This window comes from Scyliorhinus torazame, chromosome 11 (assembly GCF_047496885.1).
Source record: "Scyliorhinus torazame isolate Kashiwa2021f chromosome 11, sScyTor2.1, whole genome shotgun sequence".
Taxonomy (NCBI): Eukaryota; Metazoa; Chordata; class Chondrichthyes; order Carcharhiniformes; family Scyliorhinidae; genus Scyliorhinus; species Scyliorhinus torazame.
Window position 1 is genome coordinate 252,705,700 of NC_092717.1, and position 23,023 is coordinate 252,728,722.

Below are 23,023 nucleotides of genomic sequence, written 5' to 3' on the forward strand. Positions count from 1 at the left end.
TGTTAGTGCGGAGTGTACCAGGCGACTGTCAGTGGGCCCTGTGTTAGTGCGGAGTGTACCAGGCGACTGTCAGTGGGCCAGGTGTTAGTGCGGAGTGTACCAGGCGACTGTCAGTGGGCCCTGTGTTAGTGCGGAGTGTACCAGGCGACTGTCAGTGGGCCCTGTGTTAGTGCGGAGTGTACCAGGCGACTGTCAGTGGGCCCTGTGTTAGTGCGGAGTGTACCAGGCGACTGTCAGTGTGCCAGGTGTTTGTGCGGAGTATACCAGGCGACTGTCAGTGGGCCCTGTGTTTGTGTGGCGTGTACCAGGCGACTGTCAGTGGGCCAGGTGTTTGTGCGGAGTGTACCAGGCGACTGTCAGTGGGCCCTGTGTTAGTGCGGAGTGTACCAGGCGACTGTCAGTGGGCCCTGTGTTAGTGAGGAGTGTACCAGGGGATTGTCAGTGGGCTCTGTGTTAGTGCGGAGTGTACCAGGCGACTGTCAGTGGGCCAGGTGTTTGTGCGGAGTGTACCAGGCGACTGTCAGTGGGCCCTGTGTTAGTGCGGAGTGTACCAGGCGACTGTCAGTGGGCCCTGTGTTAGTGCGGAGTATACCAGGCGACTGTCAGTGGGCCCTGTGTTAGTGCGGAGTGTACCAGGCGACTGTCAGTGGGCGCTGTGTTAGTGCAGAGTGTACCAGGCGACTGTCAGTGGGCCCTGTGTTAGTGCGGAGTGTACCAGGCGACTGTCAGTGGGCCCTGTGTTAGTGCGGAGTGTACCAGGCGACTGTCAGTGGGCCCTGTGTTAGTGCGGAGTGTACCAGGCGACTGTCAGTGGGCCCTGTGTTAGTGCGGAGTGTACCAGGCGACTGTCAGTGGGCCAGGTGTTAGTGCGGAGTGTACCAGGCGACTGTCAGTGGGCCCTGTGTTAGTGCGGAGTGTACCAGGCGACTGTCAGTGGGCCCTGTGTTAGTGCGGAGTGTACCAGGCGACTGTCAGTGGGCCCTGTGTTAGTGCGGAGTGTACCAGGCGACTGTCAGTGTGCCAGGTGTTTGTGCGGAGTATACCAGGCGACTGTCAGTGGGCCCTGTGTTTGTGTGGAGTGTACCAGGCGACTGTAGGTGGGCCAGGTGTTTGTGCGGAGTGTACCAGGCGACTGTCAGTGGGCCCTGTGTTAGTGCGGAGTGTACCAGGCGACTGTCAGTGGGCCCTGTGTTAGTGCGGAGTGTACCAGGGGATTGTCAGTGGGCTCTGTGTTAGTGCGGAGTGTACCAGGCGACTGCCAGTGGGCCCTGTATTAGTGCGGAGTGTACCAGGCGACTGTCAGTGGGCCAGGTGTTTGTGCGGAGTGTACCAGGCGACGGTCAGTGGGCCCTGTGTTAGTGCGGAGTGTACCAGGCGACTGTCAGTGGGCCCTGTGTTAGTGCGGAGTGTACCAGGGGACTGTCAGTGGGCCCTGTGTTAGTGCGGAGTGTACCAGGCGACTGTCAGTGGGCCCTGTGTTAGTGCGGAGTGTACCAGGCGACTGTCAGTGGGCCAGGTGTTAGTGCGGAGTGTACCAGGCGACTGTCAGTGGGCCAGGTGTTAGTGCGGAGTGTACCAGGTGACTGTCAGTGGGCCCTGTGTTAGTGCGGAGTGTACCAGGGGACTGTCAGTGGGCACTGTGTTAGTGCGGAGTGTACCAGGCGACTGTCAGTGGGCCCTGTGTTAGTGCGGAGTGTACCAGGCGACTGTCAGTGGGCCCTGTGTTAGTGCGGACTGTACCAGGCGACTGTCAGTGGGCCCTCTGTTTGTGCGGAGTGTACCAGGCGACTGTCAGTGGGCCCTGTGTTAGTGCGGAGTGTACCAGGCGACTGTCAGTGGGCCCTGTGTTAGTGCGGAGTGTACCAGGGGACTGTCAGTGGGCCCTGTGTTAGTGCGGAGTGTACCAGGCGACTGTCAGTGGGCCCTGTGTTAGTGCGGAGTGTACCAGGCGACTGTCAGTGGGCCCTGTATTAGTGCGGAGTGTACCAGGCGACTGTCAGTGGGCCCTGTGTTAGTGCGGAGTGTTCCAGGCGACTGTCAGTGGGCCCTGTGTTAGTGCGGAGTGAACCAGGCGACTGTCAGTGGGCCAGGTGTTAGTGCGGAGTGTACCAGGCGACTGTCAGTGGGCCAGGTGTTAGTGTGGAGTGTACCAGGCGACTGTCAGTGGGCCCTGTGTTAGTGCGGAGTGTACCAGGCGACTGTCAGTGGGCCCTGTGTTAGTGCGGAGTGTACCAGGTGACTGTCAGTGGGCCCTGTGTTAGTGCGGAGTGTACCAGGCGACTGTCAGTGGGCCAGGTGTTAGTGCGGAGTGTACCAGGCGACTGTCAGTGGGCCCTGTGTTAGTGCGGAGTGTACCAGGCGACTGTCAGTGGGCCCTGTGTTAGTGCGGAGTGAACCAGGCGACTGTCAGTGGGCCAGGTGTTAGTACGGAGTGTACCAGGCGACTGTCAGTGGGCCAGGTGTTAGTGTGGAGTGTACCAGGCGACTGTCAGTGGGCCCTGTGTTAGTGCGGAGTGTACCAGGCGACTGTCAGTGGGCCCTGTGTTAGTGCGGAGTGTACCAGGTGACTGTCAGTGGGCCCTGTGTTAGTGCGGAGTGTACCAGGCGACTGTCAGTGGGCCAGATGTTAGTGCGGAGTGTACCAGGCGACTGTCAGTGGGCCCTGTGTTAGTGCGGAGTGTACCAGGCGACTGTCAGTGGGCCCTGTGTTAGTGTGGAGTGTACCAGGCGACTGTCAGTGGGCCCTGTGTTAGTGCGGAGTGTACCAGGCGACTGTCAGTGGGCCCTGTGTTAGTGCGGAGTGTACCAGGCGACTGTCAGTGGGCCAGGTGTTAGTGCGGAGTGTACCAGGCGACTGTCAGTGGGCCCTGTGTTAGTGCGGAGTGTACCAGGCGACTGTCAGTGGGCCCTGTGTTAGTGCGGAGTGTACCAGGCGACTGTCAGTGGGCCCTGTGTTAGTGCGGAGTGTACCAGGCGACTGTCAGTGTGCCAGGTGTTTGTGCGGAGTATACCAGGCGACTGTCAGTGGGCCCTGTGTTTGTGTGGAGTGTACCAGGCGACTGTCAGTGGGCCAGGTGTTTGTGCGGAGTGTACCAGGCGACTGTCAGTGGGCCCTGTGTTAGTGCGGAGTGTACCAGGCGACTGTCAGTGGGCCCTGTGTTAGTGCGGAGTGTACCAGGGGATTGTCAGTGGGCTCTGTGTTAGTGCGGAGTGTACCAGGCGACTGCCAGTGGGCCCTGTATTAGTGCGGAGTGTACCAGGCGACTGTCAGTGGGCCAGGTGTTTGTGCGGAGTGTACCAGGCGACGGTCAGTGGGCCCTGTGTTAGTGCGGAGTGTACCAGGCGACTGTCAGTGGGCCCTGTGTTAGTGCGGAGTGTACCAGGGGACTGTCAGTGGGCCCTGTGCTAGTGCGGAGTGTACCAGGCGACTGTCAGTGGGCCCTGTGTTAGTGCGGAGTGTACCAGGCGACTGTCAGTGGGCCAGGTGTTAGTGCGGAGTGTACCAGGCGACTGTCAGTGGGCCCTGTGTTAGTGCGGAGTGTACCAGGGGACTGTCAGTGGGCCCTGTGTTAGTGCGGAGTGTACCAGGCGACTGTCAGTGGGCCCTGTGTTAGTGCGGAGTGTACCAGGCAACTGTCAGTGGGCCCTGTATTAGTGCGGAGTGTACCAGGCGACTGTCAGTGGGCCCTGTGTTAGTGCGGAGTGAACCAGGCGACTGTCAGTGGGCCAGGTGTTAGTGCGGAGTGTACCAGGCGACTGTCAGTGGGCCAGGTGTTAGTGCGGAGTGTACCAGGCGACTGTCAGTGGGCCCTGTGTTAGTGCGGAGTGTACCAGGCGACTGTCAGTGGGCCCTGTGTTAGTGCGGAGTGTACCAGGTGACTGTCAGTGGGCCCTGTGTTAGTGCGGAGTGTACCAGGCGACTGTCAGTGGGCCAGGTGTTAGTGCGGAGTGTACCAGGCGACTGTCAGTGGGCCCTGTGTTAGTGCGGAGTGTACCAGGCGACTGTCAGTGGGCCCTGTGTTAGTGCGGAGTGAACCAGGCGACTGTCAGTGGGCCAGGTGTTAGTGCGGAGTGTACCAGGCGACTGTCAGTGGGCCAGGTGTTAGTGTGGAGTGTACCAGGCGACTGTCAGTGGGCCCTGTGTTAGTGCGGAGTGTACCAGGCGACTGTCAGTGGGCCCTGTGTTAGTGCGGAGTGTACCAGGTGACTGTCAGTGGGCCCTGTGTTAGTGCGGAGTGTACCAGGCGACTGTCAGTGGGCCAGGTGTTAGTGCGGAGTGTACCAGGCGACTGTCAGTGAGCCCTGTGTTAGTGCGGAGTGTACCAGGCGACTGTCAGTGGGCCAGGTGTTAGTGCGGAGTGTACCAGGCGACTGTCAGTGGGCCCTGTGTTAGTGCGGAGTGTACCAGGGGACTGTCAGTGGGCCCTGTGTTAGTGCGGAGTGTACCAGGTGACTGTCAGTGGTCCCTGTGTTTGTGCGGAGTGTACCAGGTGACTGGAAAAGATATAGTTCGAGTACAATAGATGTGTCGTTTTTTGTACAGTGTGTGCAGGAGGGTTTCCTGAAACAATATGTTGACAGGCCAACAAGAGGCGAGGCCACGTTGGATTTGGTTTTGGGTAATGAACCAGGCCAGGTGTTGGATTTGGAGGTAGGAGAGCACTTTGGGGACAGTGACCACAATTCGGTGACGTTTACGTTAATGATGGAAAGGGATAAGTATACACCGCAGGGCAAGAGTTATAGCTGGGGGAAGGGCAATTATGATGCCATTAGACGTGACTTGGGGGGGATAAGGTGGAGAAGTAGGCTGCAAGTGTTGGGCACACTGGATAAGTGGGGCTTGTTTCAAGGATCAGCTACTGCGTGTTCTTGATAAGTATGTACCGGTCAGACAGGGAGGAAGGCGTCGAGTGAGGGAACCGTGGTTTACCAGGGAAGTGGAATCTCTTGTTAAGAGGAAGAAGGAGGCCTATGTGAAGATGAAGTGTGAAGTTTCGGTTGGGGCGATGGATAGTTACAAGGTAGCGAGGAAGGATCTAAAGAGAGAGCTAAGACGAGCAAGGAGGGGACATGAGAAGTATTTGGCAGGAAGGATCAAGGAAAACCCAAAAGCTTTCTATAGGTATGTCAGGAATAAGCGAATGACTAGGGAAAGAGTAGGACCAGTCAAGGACAGGGATGGGAAATTGTGTGTGGAGTCTGAAGAGATAGGCGAGATACTAAATGAATATTTTTCGTCAGTATTCACTCAGGAAAAAGATAATGTTGTGGAGGAGAATGCTGAGCCCCAGGCTAATAGAATAGATGGCATTGAGGTACGTAGGGAAGAGGTGTTGGCAATTCTGGACAGGCTGAAAATAGATAAGTCCCCGGGACCTGATGGGATTTATCCTAGGATTCTATGGGAGGCCAGGGAAGAGATTGCTGGACCTTTGGCTTTGATTTTTATGTCATCATTGGCTACAGGAATAGTGCCAGAGGACTGGAGGACAGCAAATGTGGTCCCTTTGTTCAAAAAGGGGAGCAGAGACAACCCCGGCAACTATAGACCGGTGAGCCTCACGTCTGTAGTGGGTAAAGTCTTGGAGGGGATTATAAGGGACAAGATTTATAATCATCTAGATAGGAATGATATGATCAGGGATAGTCAGCATGGCTTTGTGAAGGGTAGGTCATGCCTCACAAACCTTATTGAGTTCTTTGAGAAGGTGACTGAACAGGTAGACGAGGGTAGAGCAGTTGATGTGGTGTATATGGATTTCAGCAAAGCGTTTGATAAGGTTCCCCACGGTAGGCTATTGCAAAAAATACGGAGGCTGGGGATTAAGTGTGATTTAGAGATGTGGATCAGAAATTGGCTAGCTGAAAGAAGACAGAGGGTGGTGGTTGATGGGAAATGTTCAGAATGGAGTACAGTCACAAGTGGAGTACCACAAGGATCTGTTCTGGGGCCGTTGCTGTTTGTCATTTTTATCAATGACCTAGAGGAAGGCACAGAAGGGTGGGTGAGTAAATTTGCAGATGATACTAAAGTCGGTGGTGTTGTCGATAGTGTGGAAGGATGTAGCAGGTTACAGAGGGATATAGATAAGCTGCAGAGCTGGGCTGAGAGGTGGCAAATGGAGTTTAATGTAGAGAAGTGTGAGGTGATTCACTTTGGAAGGAATAACAGGAATGCGGAATATTTGGCTAATGGTAAAGTTCTTGAAAGTGTGGCTGAGCAGAGGGATCTAGGTGTCCATGTACATAGATCCCTGAAAGTTGCCACCCAGGTTGATAGGGTTGTGAAGAAGGCCTATGGAGTGTTGGCCTTTATTGATAGAGGGATTGAGTTCCGGAGTCGGGAGGTCATGTTGCAGCTGTACAGAACTCTGGTCCGGCCGCATTTGGAGTATTGCGTACAGTTCTGGTCACCGCATTATAGGAAGGACGTGGAGGCTTTGGAGCGGGTGCAGAGGAGATTTACCAGGATGTTGCCTGGTATGGAGGGAAAATCTTATGAGGAAAGGCTGACGGACTTGAGGTTGTTTTCGTTGGAAAGAAGAAGGTTAAGAGGAGACTTAATAGAGGCATACAAAATGATCAGGGGGTTGGATAGGGTGGACAGTGAGAGCCTTCTCCCGCGGATGGATATGGCTGGCACGAGGGGACATAACTTTAAACTGAGGGGTAATAGATATAGGACAGAGGTCAGAGGTAGGTTCTTTACGCAAAGAGTAGTGAGGCCGTGGAATGCCCTACCTGCTACAGTAGTGAACTCGCCAACATTGAGGGCATTTAAAAGTTTATTGGATAAACATATGGATGATAATGGCATAGTGTAGGTTAGATGGCTTTTGTTTCGGTGCAACATCGTGGGCCGAAGGGCCTGTACTGCGCTGTATTGTATTGTTCTATGTAAGTATGCTGCTCTGATATGAATCCACAGACTGATTCCTCTGTGAATTGAGAATTATTCAATAGAAAGAGCAGTGCTTTCCAAGCAGCATATCAATGGAAAACACAGTTCCTTACTTCCCCCTAATGGCTGAGTGAAAAATCGCAGTGTTCGACAACATTGAGCCAGACACAGAGATGCACAAAATCACTCCGGCTTATGAATTACTTTTGAAGTTTAGATACCATTGTTAATTAGGCAATTATGGCAGTCATTACATGCACAGCAAATCAACACCAGAAACTGTATAGTAAATGATCCGTTCATCTGTTTGCGATGGTGTTGGTTGAGGATAAACTTTGGCTAGAATTCATTGATGAGATCTTTTCATTGATCCATTTAAGAAATGATCCAAAAGACTTCACCTCCAGCAGTGCCCGCACTGCTGACCTCCTGACAGTGTGGCACTCCCTCAGTACTGACCCTCTGACTGTGCAGCACTCCCTCAGTACTGACCCTCTGACAGTGCAGCACTCCCTCAGTACTGACCCTCTGACAGTGCAGCACTCCCTCAGTACTGACCCTCTGACAGTGCAGCACTCCCTCAGTACTGACCCTCTGACAGTGCAGCACTCCCTCAGTACTGACCCTCTGACAGTGCGGCACTCCCTCAGTACTGACCCTCTGACAGTGCGGCACTCCCTCAGTACTGACCCTCTGACAGTGCAGCACTCCCACAGTACTGACCCTCTGACAGTGCGGCACTCCCTCAGTACTGACCCTCTGACAGTGCAGCACTCCCTCAGTACTGACCCTCTTACAGTGCGGCACTCTCTCAGTACTGACCCACTGAAAGTGCAGCACTCTCTCAGTACTGACTCTCTGAGAGTGCAGCACTCCCTCAGCACTGACCCTCTGACAGTGCGGCACTCCCTCAGTACTGACTCTCTGACAGGGCAGCACTGCTTCAGTACTGACCCTCTGACAGTGCGGCATTCCCTCAGCACTGACCCTCTGACAGTGCGGCACTCCCTCAGTACTGACCCTCTGACAGTGCAGCACTCCCTCAGTACTGACCCTCTGACAGTGCGACACTCCCTCAGTACTGACCCTCTGACAGTGCAGCACTCCCTCAGTACTGACCCTCTGACAGTGCGGCACTCCCTCAGTACTGACCCTCTGACAGTGCAGCACTCCCTCAGCACTGACCCTCTGACAGTGCGGCACTCCCTCAGTACTGACTCTCTGACAGGGCAGCACTCCCTCAGTACTGAGTCTCTGACAGGGCAGCACTCCCTCAGTACTGACCCTCTGACAGGGCAGCACTCCCTCAGTACTGACCCTCTGACAGGGCAGCACTCCCTCAGTACTGACCCTCTGACAGGGCAGCACTCCCTCAGTACTGACTCTCTGATCGGGCAGCGCCCCCTCAGTACTGGCTCTCGGACAGTGCAGCACTTCCTCAGTCCTGACCCTCTGACAGTGCGGCATTCCCTCAGCACTGACCCTCTGACAGTGCAGCACTCCCTCAGTACTGATCCTCTGACAGTTCAGCACTCCCTCAGTACTGACCCTCTGACAGTGCGGAGCTCCCTCAGTACTGAGCCTCTGACAGGGCAGCACTCCCTCAGTACTGACCCTCTGACAGGGCAGCACTCCCTCAGTACTGACCCTCTGTCAGTGTGGCAGCGGCAAACTGGTATTTGCCACTGGACAAATTTGTCTCCGGGGATGTGGGGTCGAATCCCACCAGGGCAGATGGTAAATTTGAATTCAGTAAAAGTCTAATGATGATCATGAAACCATTGTCGATTGTCGTAAAAACCCATCTGGTTCACTAATGTCCTTTCGGGAAGGAAATCTGCCGTCCTTACCCGGTCTGGCCGACATGTGACTCCAGACCCACAGCAATGTGGTTGACTATTAATTGGCCTCAGGGATGGAAAACAAATGCTGACCCAGCGACGCCCACATCCCATTCACAAATAGAAACAAACTCCCTTATTACAGACTGTGGTAGTATGTATTGGGGGTCATGTGGGACTGGAAGCCCTAATGTCATTGGCTGACAGATCCCGGGTACTGGTTGGCCGTTGACCTCTAGCTCCGCCCTGAAGGCGGAGTATAAGAAGCCGGAGTCCTCCCACCGCTGGCCATTCTATTATCGAGCTGCGGGGGAACAGACACGCTTAATAAAGCCTCATCGACTTCACTCTATTCGTCTCACGGAGTCTTTGTGCGCTACAATTTATTAAGCGTGTCTAAAAAGGACTATGCAGCTCAGGATCATTCCGGAATGCCTGAGGATCAGCCCCCACGCAGTGAACGCGGCAGCAGCCTTCAAGCACTGGCAGACTTGCTTCGAGGCCTACCTCAGAACGGCCACCGGCCGGGTCACAGAAGACCAAAAACTACAGGTCCTGCACTCGAGGGTGAGCACGGAGATCTTCTCCCTCATCGACGACTCGGAGGATTTCCAGACGGCGTTCGCAGCACTGAAAAGTCTCTATGTCCACCCAGTTAACCAAATCTACGCTCGCTACCAGCTTGCGACGAGACGGCAAGGTCCCGGAGAATCGATGGACGAATTCTACGCCGCGCTGCTGATTTTGGGATGAGCCTGCAGCTGCCCTTCGGTGAATGCAAATGAACACACGGACATGTTAATGCGCGATGCTTTTGTGGCAGGTATGAATTCCTCCCAAATCCGCCAAAGACTTCTAGAAAGAGAGTCGCTAGGACTCTCAGAGGCCCGGGCCCTAGCAGCCTCCCTAGACGTGGCCGCGCGTAATACCCGCGCCTACGGCCCCGACCGCGCGGTAGCCCATTGGGCCCCGTAAGTACCCGTCGCGACAAACACCCCCCCCCCTGCACACCCCTCAGGCTTGCGCGGTCCAAACGCCAAGTCGCACCGGGGGCGCCCGCTGCTATTTCTGCGGCCAGGCCAAACACCCCCGACAGCGCTGCCCGGCCCGCGCAGCTATCTGCAAGAGCTGCGGGAAAAAGGGCCATTACGCGGTTGTGTGCCGGTCCCGGGAGAACAGGGGGCCCTGCAAGCCGTTTACGCTCCCCAGCACGCCATGTACGACCCGCAGGCGCAGCCACTCTGGGTCCCGACCACCGCGGTCCCGGGAGAACTGGGAGCTCTGCACGCCGCTTACGCTCCCCAACCCCCCCCACCGCAGCCCATGTATGACCCGCCGGCGCTACCGCTTTGGGTCCCGACCACCACTCTCCACGGAGAAGAGGGAGTTTTGCGCATCCCTAACCCCCCCCCCCCGCGCCCCACGTCTGACCCACCGGCGATACCAACTTGGGTCCCGACCACCGCTGTCCCCGGTGAGGGAGCTCCGCGCGGTCCTAGCGCTCCCAGCGCCCCACGTGCGACCTGCAGATGGCTCCGCGCGGTCCTAGCGCTCCCCAGCGCCCCATGTGCGACCTGCAGATGGCGCCATTTTGGGTCCCGGCCACCACGAGGGGAGGAAGGGCGCCGCCATCTTGGACCACCCCAGACCTGTACGACGCGTGGGGGCGGCCATTTTGTCCACTCCCGCCGCCATCTTGTGACCCCCCAGCCACGTGCGATGTATGGGGGCGGCCATTTTATTCATCCCCGACGCCATCTTGGACGGACACAACGGACCCCACTCCACTACTACAACCACGTCTCGCTTCAATTACGCTCGATCAAGCTCGGCCCCGGACACTCCAGACGACGACGACAACGGTGCTAATAAACGGCCACGAGGCACCATGCCTAGTCGACTCCGGGAGCACGGAGAGCTTTATCCACCCCGACACGGTAAGACGCTGTTTATTGACCACCTATCCCAGCGCACAAAAGATTTCCCTAGCTGCAGGATCCCACTCCGTACAGATCCAAGGATTCTGCATAGTTACCCTAACGGTGCAGGGGAGGGAGTTCAAAAACTACAAACTAAGCGTCCTTCCCCAACTCTGCGCCCCCACTTTACTGGGATTAGATTTCCAATGCAATCTACAGAGCCTTACGTTCAAATTCGGCGGCCCAATACCCCCACTCACTATCTGCGGCCTCGCAACCCTCAAGGTGCAACCCCCGTCCTTGTTTGCGAACCTCACCCCGGATTGCAAACCCGTTGCCACGAGGAGCAGACGGTACAGCGCCCAGGACCGGACCTTCATTCGGTCCGAAGTCCAGCGGCTACTAAAGGAGGGCATAATCCAGGCCAGCAATAGTCCCTGGAGAGCGCAGGTGGTAGTAGTGAAGACAGGGGAGAAACAAAGGATGGTCATAGACTATAGCCAGACCATCAACAGGTACACACAACTAGACGCGTACCCTCTCCCCCGCATATCCGACATGGTCAATCGGATTGCCCAATATAAAGTCTTCTCCACCGTGGACCTCATGTCTGCCTACCATCAGCTCCCCATCCGCCCAAGTGACCGCAAGTACACAGCCTTCGAGGCAGACGGGCGATTATACCATTTTCTAAGGGTCCCATTTGGCGCCACAAACGGGGTCTCGGTCTTCCAACGGGAGATGGACCGAATGGTTGATCAACATGGGTTGCGGGCCACGTTCCCGTATCTCGACAATGTAACCATCTGCGGCCACGACCAGCAGGACCACGACGCCAACCTCCAAAAATTCCTCCAGACCGCCAAAGCCTTGAACCTCACGTACAACGAGGACAAGTGCGTTTTTAGCACCAATCGGCTAGCCATTCTGGGCTACGTAGTGCGCAATGGGATAATAGGCCCCGACCCCGAACGTATGCGCCCCCTCATGGAATTTCCCCTCCCTCACTGCTCAAAAGCCCTAAAACGCTGCCTGGGGTTCTTTTCATATTACGCCCAGTGGGTCCCCCAGTACGCAGACAAGTCCCGCCCCCTAATACAGACCACGACCTTCCCTCTGTCGACAGAGGCTTGCCAGGCCTTCAGCCGCATCAAAGCGGATATCGCAAAGGCCACGATGCGCGCCATCGACGAGTCCCTCCCCTTCCAGGTCGAGAGCGACGCCTCCGACGTAGCTCTAGCGGCCACCCTTAACCAAGCGGGCAGACCCGTGGCCTTTTTCTCCCGGACCCTCCACGCCTCAGAAATCCGCCACTCCTCAGTGGAAAAGGAAGCCCAAGCCATAGTGGAAGCTGTGCGACATTGGAGGCATTACCTGGCCGGCAGGAGATTCACTCTCCTCACGGACCAACGGTCGGTAGCCTTCATGTTCGATAATGCACTGCGGGGCAAAATCAAAAACGACAAGATCTTAAGGTGGAGGATCGAGCTCTCCACCTTCAACTACGAGATTTTGCATCGTCCCGGAAAGCTGAACGAGCCGTCCGATGCCCTATCCCGCGGCACATGTGCCAACGCACAAATTAACCGCCTCCAAACCCTCCACGAGGACCTCTGCCACCCGGGGGTCACTCGGTTTTTCCACTTCATCAAGTCCCGCAATCTCCCATACTCTTTAGAGGAGGTCCGTACAGTCACAAGGGACTGCCACATCTGCGCGGAATGCAAACCGCATTTTTTCAGGCCGGATGGAGCGCACCTGATTAAGGCTTCCCGCCCCTTTGAACGCCTCAGTCTGGATTTCAAAGGGCCCTCCCTCCCTCCACCGACCGCAACGCATATTTTCTTAATGTGGTGGACGAATACTCCCGCTTCCCTTTTGCCATTCCCTGCTCTGACATGACCGCGGCCACAGTTATTAAAGCCCTGAACAGCATCTTCACACTGTTCGGTTACCCCGCATACGTCCACAGCGACAGGGGGTCCTCTTTAATGAGTGACGAGCTGCGCCAGTTCCTGCTCAGTAAGGGCATCGCCTCAAGCAGGATGACCAGCTACAACCCCCGGGGGTACGGGCAAGTAGAGAGGGAGAACGGCACGGTCTGGAAGGCCGTCCTACTGGCCCTACGGTCCAGGGACCTCCCAGTTTCACGGTGGCAGGAGGTCCTCCCGGACGCTCTCCACTCCATCCGGTCGTTATTATGTACGAGCACTAATCAAACGCCTCATGAGCGTCTCCTTGTCTTCCCTAGGAGGTCCTCCTCTGGGACGTCGCTGCTGACCTGGCTGGCGGTCCCAGGACCCATCTTGCTCCGAAAGCATGTGCGGGTACATAAGGTGGACCCGTTGGTCGAAAGGGTTCGCCTCCTCCACGCGAACCTGCAGTACGCTTATGTGGAGTACCCCGACGGCCGACAGGACACGGTCTCCCTGCGGGATCTGGCGCCCGCCGGCAACACACACACCCCCCCGACACCATTCACCCAACCCCCCCCCCTTCCTGCCACCGCCGCACCCCGCGACCGCCCCCTTCCCAGGAGGATCGGTTCCCCTTCCCTCAGGCCCGACCAAGGATAAAGCCCAAGCTGAAACCGTAAGGCTCCCGGAGACGACAACACCGGTACAAGCACCACCACCACCACCGGGGCCGAGGCGATCGACACGGACGGCCAGACCGCCCGACCGACTCGTGGCGTCGATCTAAATCAAAATATGGACTTTTCACAAGAACATTTTTGCTTTTCTCCCTATACCTTCTGTAAATAGTTGAAACAGGACAAAATTGTACAATGCTGTATTGCCATGTGAATGTTTTTCCTCCCAGGACCAGCCCTGTAAACCCTTACCACCATACGAAGCATCACCCCGCCGGGTTCATTTTTGACAAGGGGTGAATGTGGTAGTACGTATTGGGGGTCATGTGGGACTGGAAGCCCTAATGTCATTGGCTGACAGATCCCGGGTCCTGGTTGGCCGTTGATCTCTAGCTCCGCCCTGAAGGCGGAGTATAAGAAGCCGGAGTCTTCCCCCGCTGGCCAGTTTACTATCGAGCTGCGGGGGAACAGACACGCTTAATAAAGCCTCATCGACTTCACTCTATTCGTCTCACGGAGTATTTGTGCGCTACACAGACCTCACGACAGTGCAGCATTCCCCTCAGAATTGACCCTCCGACAGTTCACTCTGTACTGAAGTCAAAGGCAACACGGTAGCCTTGTGGTTAGCACAATTGCTACACAGCTCCAGGGTCCCAGGTTTGATTCCCGGCTTGGGTCACTGTCTGTGCGGAGTCTACACGTTCTCCCCGTGTGTGCGTGGGTTTCCTCCGGGTGCTCCGGTTTCCTCCCACAGTCAAAAGATGTGCAGGTTAGGTGGGTTGGCCGTGATAAATTGCCCTTAGTGTCCAAAAAATTTTAAGTGGGTGTCACTGGGCAACAGGGATACGTGGGCTCCCGTAGGGTGCTCTTTGCAAGGGCGGGTGCAGACTCGATGGGCCAAATGGCCTCCTTGTGCACTGTAAATTCTGTGATTCTATGACCCTCGAGCAGTGCGACATTCCCTCAGTACAACACTGGAGTATCCTCCTGTGTTCCAGCTCCTGAAGTGACACTAGAACCCACCAACCTCTGACTCAGAGACACAAGTGCCTGTCCACCCACTCTTCATCGGATATATTTTCAACAGCATCAGCATTTGTCTCCGTCTCCCACAGAAATTGAAGTGAATTGGAGAACTGAGTGATTTTCTCATCACCGTTGACCTAGCAGACGGTCACAGGGATTAACATATAAAGAGAGAAAATAGGAGCAGGAGTCGTCCATTCGGCTCTTTGAGCCTGTACTGCCATTCATTATGATTCTGGCTGATTCTCTATCTCAGCATCATACTCCCACTTTCCCCCCGCACGCTGATGGAGCCGTGAAACCTATTTCCTTCTTAAATATACTCCATGACTTGTCCTCCACAGCTTCCTGTGGTAGAGAGTTCCACTGATTCAGTACCCTCTCAGTGAAGAGCTGTCACCTCCTCTCACTCCGAAATGGCGTGCCCCGTATCCGGAGACTGTGACTCCAGGTTTTAGACCGCTCCAGCCAAAGGAAGCAACAACTCTTCACCCAGTCAGTCCAGCTATGACAGAATGATAAACGTTTCAATGAGATCCCCTCTCATTCTTCTAAATTCCAGTGAACATTGACGCACTCGACGCAGTCTCTCCTCATACGACAATCCAGCCGTCCCAGGAATCCGTGGTCCCTTTGTGTGTCAACGTTTTGTTATATTATTACTGATCTCAGTATGTTCTTTTCGCCAGGGAATCGTGGGGAATCTGTCGAGTGGGAAGTCTGCTCTTGTTCACCGGTATTTAACTGGAACCTATGTGCAGGAGGAGTCCCCTGAAGGTAGGATATGTGTTCTCTGTATGATGTAGAACCTGGGCAAGCTACTGTTGGACGCAGTGTGATGGGACGCGCTTGTGATTTTCTTCCCAGTCACCTTGCAGTGTGATAAAGACATTGATTGATATGAACATACATCCAAACATATTAATTAGGAGCAGCTGGCCACTCGGCCCCTCAAATCTGCTATCCCATTCAATAAGATTGCGGCTGATCTGATTGTAACCTCAACCCCACATTCCTTCCTATAACCTTTCCCCTTATAAGAACATAAGAACATAAGAACTAGGAGCAGGAGTCGGCCATCTGGCCCCTCGAGCCTGCTCCGCCATTCAATGAGATCATGGCTGATCTTTTGTGGACTCAGCTCCACTTTCCGGCCTGAACACCACAACCCTTAATCCCTTTATTCTTCAAAAAACTATCTATCTTAATCACCTTCTTGGTGATTAATAATCTATTTGCCTTAAATATATTTATTAATTGTGCTTCCACAATCAATCTTCTTATTTTTTTAATGTATTTTATTACAAATGTGTGAAAAGAACAGTAACATAGCTAACAACACACTCATTAACCTAGTTTGTATAATTTTCCCCCCTCCCCCCTTGCCGCCAGGCCTCCCTATTTAAGCCAAGATTAAAATGCATTGGGAGCCGTTGAGAGAAGATTTTCCGACTAATACCTGAAATGGGCCCATTGAAGGGCAGAGAAAAATGCAAGAGTTCATTAAAGAGCACGGAGCGCTAGGAGCATGTCCATTAAAGAGTGCAGAGAGAGAGAGAGAGGTGAGAGTCTATTAAAGAGCCGAGGGAGAGGTGAGTGTGCATGAAAGAGGAGTCAGAGGTGAGAGTTAATTAACGAGCAGGGAGAGAGAGGCAAGAGTCAGTTGAAAGAGGTGACAAACCATTCAAAAGCACAGAGAGTGAAGTGAGAGTCCATTAAAGAGCTCAGAGACAGGCCGGAGTCCATTAAAGCGCTTGGAGAGAGAGGCGAGAATCCACTAAAGAACAGAAGGAGAGACGAGAGTCCATTCTTTCAAAAGCAGAGAGTGAGACAAGAGCCCATTAAAGAATGCGGAGAGAGAGATTAGAGTCTATTAAAGAGCAGAGGGAGACGCGAGTGTCCATTAAAAGATGTGGAGAGAGAGGCATGAGTGAATTTATACAGTGAATGGTAGAACCCTCAAGAGTATTGAAAGTCAAAGAGATCTAGGAGTACAGATCCACAGGTCATTGAAAGGGGCAACACAGGTGGAGAAGGTAGTCAAGAAGGCATACGGCATGCTTGCCTTCATTGGCCGGGGCATTGAGTATAAGAATTGGCAAGTCATGTTGCAGCTGTATAGAACCTTAGTTAGGCCACACTTGGAGTATAGTGTTCAATTCTGGTCGCCACACTACCAGAAGGATGTGGAGGCTTTAGAGAGGGTGCAGAAGAGATTTACCAGAATGTTGCCTGGTATGGAGGGCATAAGCTATGAGGAGCGATTGAATAAACTCGGTTTGTTCTCACTGGAACGAAGGAGGTTGAGGGGCGACCTGATAGAGGTATACAAAATTATGAGGGGCATAGACAGAGTGGATAGTCAGAGGCTTTTCCCCAGGGTAGAGGGGTCAATTACTAGGGGGCATAGGTTTAAGGTGAGAGGGGCAAGGTTTAGAGTAGATGTACGAGGCAAGTTTTTTACGCAGAGGGTAGTGGGTGCCTGGAACTCGCTACCGGAGGAGGTAGTGGAAGCAGGGACGATAGGGACATTTAAGGGGCATCTTGACAAATATATGAATAGGATGGGAATAGAAGGATACGGACCCAGGAAGTGTAGAAGATTGTAGTTGAGTCGGGCAGTATGGTCGGCACGGGCTTGGAGGGCCGAAGGGCCTGTTCCTGTGCTGTACATTTCTTTGTTCTTTGTTCTTTGAGTCCAGTGAAGCCTAGACAGAGCGAGAGCTGGAAGTCCATTAAATAGTGGAGAGAGAGAAAAGAGAGATCATTAACCAACAGAGTCCATTAAAGAGCACTCTGAGCGGGGAAAGAGCAGAGGGTTAGGCAGGAGTCTGTTCAATAGCAAATAGAGAAAGAGGTTAGAGTCCACTAAATAGCGGAGAGAGAGAGGTGGGAGTTCATTAAAGAGTGAAGACAGAGAGATGCGAGAGTGCAGTAAAGAGTGGAAGAGGGGAGCTATAGTCCATTAAATAGCAAAGAGGGAGGGAGACGGGAGTCCATGAAGAACGGAGAGAGAGAGAGAGAGACGTGCGTTAAAGAGAGCAGGGAGAGGTGAGAGTAGTTTAAAAAGTGAAGAAAGAGGTGAGAGTGAATTAACAACATGGAGAGGGAGGTTAGCGCCCATTAAAGCTTGTCGAGAGAGAGGTGAGAGTCCATTCGCGAGTGGCTGGGGAGTCCATGAAAAAGCATCAAGAGAGAGGTGAAAATCTATTAAAGGGTGAGGAACAAGGGGCGGGATTCTCCGCAATCGGCGCGATGCCAGACTGATTCGCGCCGTTTTTGGCTCCGCATCTTGAGGGGCCGAGCCCTCACCTTGAGGGGCTAGGCCTGCGCCGGACTGATTTCCGCCCTGCCAGCTGGCGGGAAAGGCGTTTGGTGCACCGCCAGCTGGCGCGAAACTGACTTTGCCGTGTGGCGCATGCGCGGGAGCGTCCGCTGCCGCTCACGGCATCCCTGCTCATGCGCAGTGGAGGGGGTCTCTTCCGCCTCCGCCATAGTGGAGACCATGGCGAAGGCGGAAGGAAAAGAGTGTCCCCACAGCACAGGCCATTAAAGAGCTCAGAGACAGGCCGGAGTCCATTAAAGCGCTTGGAGAGAGAGGCGAGAATCGGCGGATCGGTGGGCCCTGATCGCGGGCCAGGCCACTGTGGGGGCACCCCCCGGGGCCAGATCGCCCCGCCCCCCCCCCCAGTACCCCGGAGCCCGCCCGCGCCGCCTTGTCCCGCCGGTAAGAGAGGTGGTTTGATTCTCGCCGGTGGGACAGGCATTCCAGCAGCGGGACTTCGGCCCATCGCGGCCAGAGAATCGCCGGGGGGGGCCCGCCAATTGGCGCGGCGCGATTTTCACCCCCGACGAATATCCGGTGCCGGAGAATTTGGCAACCGGCGGGGGCGGCATTCACGCCAGCCCCCGGCGATTCTCCGACCCGGCGGGGGGTCGGAGAATCCCGCCCAAGATGTGAAAGTCCATTAAAGTGTAGAGATGATAGTGACTCCCAAGGATCTCTCCTTGCTCCCGTCCTGTTTCTCATCTACATTCGTCCCCGAGGTGTCATTATCCAAAAGCTCAGTATTAGTTTTCATATGTTCACCCAGCTCATCCTCACCCCCATCTCTCTCCACTGTCTCTAAATGATCAGACTCCTTATCCGGAATCCCGCACTGGGGGAGAAGAAATTTCCTCCAATTAAATATTGGGAAGACTGAAGCCATTTGTTCCTCCTCCGAACTCCATTCCCCAGTTCCCAGGGATTGGGACTAGCTACTCTTGCAGAGGGCTAGCACAGATACAACAGGCCGAAAGGGCTCCTTCTGTGCTGTAAGGTTTTGACAATTCTGCGATTGGCAGCTGAACCCCTCAATGATTCTTTTGCCGACAGTATTGACCCCGGCCCAACTCCCACATTGAAAAAAAATATATGTATTTATTCAAATTTTTTGGCCAAACAAAACAATACAAAGGTTTTCCTTTTTACAACAGTAAAACAGTATAAATAACAGTGGCCGTTTTTAACAAATAAATAAATAATATATAAACTAAATGGCAACTGCCCTATCAAAAATAATAACTCTCCAAAAATAAAATCAAACAATCCAATATACATAACCAAGTACTAATATCTGTACAAAAACACCCCTGAGGACCCGCCCGGGCCCTCTTCTCCCCCCCCCCCCCCCCCCCCCTGGGTTGCTGCTGTTACCTTCCCATTTCCTTTATCGTTCTGCGAGGTAGTCAATGAACGGTTGCCACCGCCTGGTGAACCCTTGAGCCGAACCCCTTAGTGCGAACTTTATCCGTTCTAGTTTTATAAGCCCTGCCATGTCATTTATCCAGGTCTCCACGCCCGGGGGTTTGGCTTCCTTCCACATAAGCAATATCCTTCGCCGGGCTACTAGGGACGCAAAGGCCAAGACATCAGCCTCTTTCGCCTCCTGCAGTCCCGGCTCTTCTGCAACCCCGAATATAGCCAACCCCCAGCTTGGCTCGACCCGGACCCCCAGCCCAGCTCCCACATTTAACCCCCCATAAACTGGACATCATCTGAAGCTCTGCTGCTTGTGGCTTTACCCGCACCAAACATCCATTCACCCAGCACCTCTGTACTTGCTAACTTCCATTGGCTGCTGGTCAGCAAACTCCTTGATTTTTTTCTCATCCTGGTTTTCAAATCCCTCCACGACCTCACTCTTCCCTATCTCTGTAACCTCTCCCATAATCCTCGCAGATATCGGCATTCCACTAATTCTGGCACCTTGCGTATTTTGAACTTGTATCACTCCACCTTTTACAGCTGTGCCTTCAGATGCCTGGACTCCAAGCTCTGGAATTCCTTTTTGCTGTTTGCTCTCTCTTTGTCCTTGGAGGCATTCCCAGGAGTGTGTCAGTCTTTGTCGGGGATTCCTGGGAGTGTGCCAGTAGGTGCAGGGAATTCTCGAGAGTTTGAAAAATTAATTTCTGGGATGTGGGTGTCACTGGCTGGGTCAGCATTTATTTCCCATCCCTAGTTGCCCTTCAGAAGGTGGCGATGAGCTCCCTTCTTGAACCGCTGCAATCCATGTGCTGTACGTACGCCCACCGTGCCATTGCCGAGGGAGTCCCAAGATTTTGACCCAGCGACAGTGAAGGAACGGTGATATATTTCCAAGTCAGGTCAAAGCAGCCCGCTTGATTGCTCCTCCTTCCACAAACATTCAAACCCTCCACCATCGACGCACAGCGGCAGCCGTGTGTACCATTTGCAAGCTGCACTGCAGCAACTCAAGCAAGGAGCCTCAGAAAGCACCTTCCAAACCCACGACCACTACCATCTAGAAGGACAAGAGCAGCAGATACCTGGGAACCCCACCACCTGGAGGTTCCCCTTCAAGTCACTGACCACCCTGACTTGGAAATATATCGACCGTTCCTTCACCGTCACTGGGGCAAAATCCTGAAACTCCCTCCCTAACAGCACAGTGGGTGTACCTACACCTCAGGGACTGCAGCGGTTCGAGAAGGCAGCTCACCCCCACCTTCTGAAGGGCAAATAGGGATGGGAATTAAATGCTGGACTAACTAGCGATGCCCACATCCAGTAAATGAATTTTTAAAACCTCCGTCGCCTTCTCGGCTGTGTGTCTGTATGTACGGAGGATTCTCTGGTGTCTGCCTGTATGTATGGAGGATTCTCGGGTGTGCGTCTGTATGTACAGGGGATTCTCAGGTGTGTGCCTGTATGTACGGAAGATTCTCTGGTGTCTGCCTGTATGTATGGCGGATTCTCGGGCGTGTGTCTGTATGTACTGGGGATTCTCGGGTGTGTGCCTGCATGTACTGGGGATTCTCGGGTGTGTGCCTGTATGTACGGGGGATTCTCGGGTGTGTGCCTGTATGTACGGGGGATTCTCGGGTGTGTGTCTGTATGTACTGGGGATTCTCGGGTTTGTGCCTGTATGTACGGGGGATTCTCAGGTGTGTGTCTGTATGTACGGGGGATTCTCGGGTGTGTGCCTGTATTTACGGAGGGAATCTCGGCTGTGTGTCTGTATTTACGGAGGGTTTCTCGGGCGTGTGCCTGTATTTACGGAGGGATTCTCGGCTGTGTGTCTGTATGTACGGGGGATTCTCGGCTGTGTGTCTGTATTTACGGAGGGTTTCTCGGGCGTGTGCCTGTATTTACGGAGGGATTCTCGGCTGTGTGCCTGTATGTACGGGGGATTCTCGGCTGTGTGTCTGTATGTACAGAGGGTTTCTCGGGTGTGTGCCTGTATGTACGGGGGATTCTCGGGTGTGTGTCTGTATGTACTGGGGATTCTCGGGTGTGTGCCTGTATGTACGGGGGATTCTCGGGTGTGTGCCTGTATTTACGGAGGGATTCTCGGCTGTGTGTCTGTATTTACGGAGGGTTTCTCGGGCGTGTGCCTGTATTTACGGAGGGATTCTCGGCTGTGTGCCTGTATGTACAGAGGGTTTCTCGGGCATGTGCCTGTATGTACAGAGGGTTTTCGCGGCTATGTGTCTGTATGTACGGGGGATTCTCGGCTGTGTGTCTGCATTTACGGAGGGTTTCTCGGGCGTGTGCCTCTATTTGCGGAGGGATTCTCGGCTGTGTGCCTGTATATACGGGGAATTCTCGGCTGTGTGTCTGTATGTACAGAGGGTTTCTCGGGCGTGTGCCTGTATGTACGGGGGATTCTCGGCTGTGTGCCTGTATGTACGGGGGATTCTCGGCTGTGTGCCTATATGTACGGGGGAATTCTTGGCTGTGTGCCTGTATTTACGGAGGGATTCTAGGCTGTGTGTCTGTATATACAGAGGGTTTCTCGGGTGTGTGCCTGTAAGTACGGTGGATTCTCGGCTGGGAGCCTGTATGTACGGGGGATTCTCGGCTGTGTGCCTGTATGTACGGGGGATTCTCGGGTGTGTGTCTGTATGTACGGGGGATTCTCGGCTGTGTGCCTGTATGTACGGGGGATTCACGGCTGTGTGCCTGTATGTACGGAGGATTCTCGGCTGTGTGCCTGTATGTACGGGGGATTCTCGGGTGCGTGTCTGTATGTACGGGGGATTCTCGGCTGTGTGCCTGTATGTACGGGGGATTCTCGGCTGTGTGCCTGTATGTACGGGGGATTCTCGGCTGTGTGCCTGTATGTACGGGGGATTCTCGGCTGTGTGCCTGTATGTACGGGGGATTCTCGGGTGTGTGTCTGTATGTACGGGGGATTCTCGGGTGTGTGCCTGTATGTATGGGGGATTCTCGGGTGCGTGTCTGTATGTACGGGGGATTCTCGGCTGTGTGCCTGTATGTACGGGGGATTCTCGGCTATGTGTCTGTATGTACGGGGGATTCTCGGCTATGTGCCTGTATGTACGGGGGATTCGCGGCTGTGTGCCTGTATGTATGGTGGATTCTCGGCTATGTGTCTGTATGTACGGGGGTTTCTCGGCTGTGTGTCTGTATGTACGGGGGATTCTCGGCTGTGTGCTTGTCTGTACGGGGGATTCTCACTGTGTGCCTGTATGTACGGGGGATTCTCGGCTGTGTGTCTGTATGTACGGGGGATTCTCGGCTGTGTGTCTGTATGTACGGGGGATTCTCGGCTGTGTGCCTCTATGTACGGGGGATTCTCGGCTGTGTGCCTGTCTGTACGGGGGATTCTCGACTGTGTGTCTGTATGTACGGGGGATTCTTGGCCGTGTGTCTGAATGTATGGGGGATTCTCGGGTGTGTACCTGCATGTACGGGGGATTCTCGGCAGTGTGTCTGAATGTACGGGGGATTCTCGGGTGTGTGCCTGTATGTACGGGGGATTCTCGGGTGTGTGCCTGTATGTACGGGGCATTCTCGGCTGCGTGTCTGTATATACGGGGGATACTCGGCTGTGTGCCTGTATGTACGGGAGATTCTCGGCTGTGTGCCTGTATGTACGGGGGATTCTCGGGTGTGTGTCTGTATGTACGGGGGATTCTCGGCTGTGTGCCTGTATGTATGGGGGATTCTCGGCTGTGTGCCTGTATGTACGGAGGATTCTCGGCTGTGTGCCTGTATGTACGGGGGATTCTCGGGTGCGTGTCTGTATGTACGGGGGATTCTCGGGTGTGTACCTGTATGTACGGGGGATTCTCGGCTGTGTGTCTGTATGTACGGGGGATTCTCGGGTGTGTGTCTGTATGTACGGGGGATTCTCGGCTGTGTGCCTGTGTGTATGGGGGATTCTCGGCTGTGTGCCTGTATGTACAGAGGATTCTCGGCCGTGTG

At 54.2% G+C, this 23,023-nt stretch overlaps 1 protein-coding gene across 2 annotated transcripts in view; it reads left to right on the plus strand.

Moving 5' to 3' along the window:
- The window catches only part of agap3 (ArfGAP with GTPase domain, ankyrin repeat and PH domain 3), a 1,400,505-nt gene that overhangs the window by 498,452 nt on the left and 879,030 nt on the right, over positions 1 to 23,023 (plus strand). For both annotated transcript variants that reach the window (XM_072468572.1, XM_072468571.1), the window contains exon 3: positions 14,976 to 15,063. In XM_072468572.1, the coding sequence (XP_072324673.1) occupies positions 14,976 to 15,063 (88 nt within the window). The remainder of the gene's footprint in view (positions 1 to 14,975; positions 15,064 to 23,023) is intronic.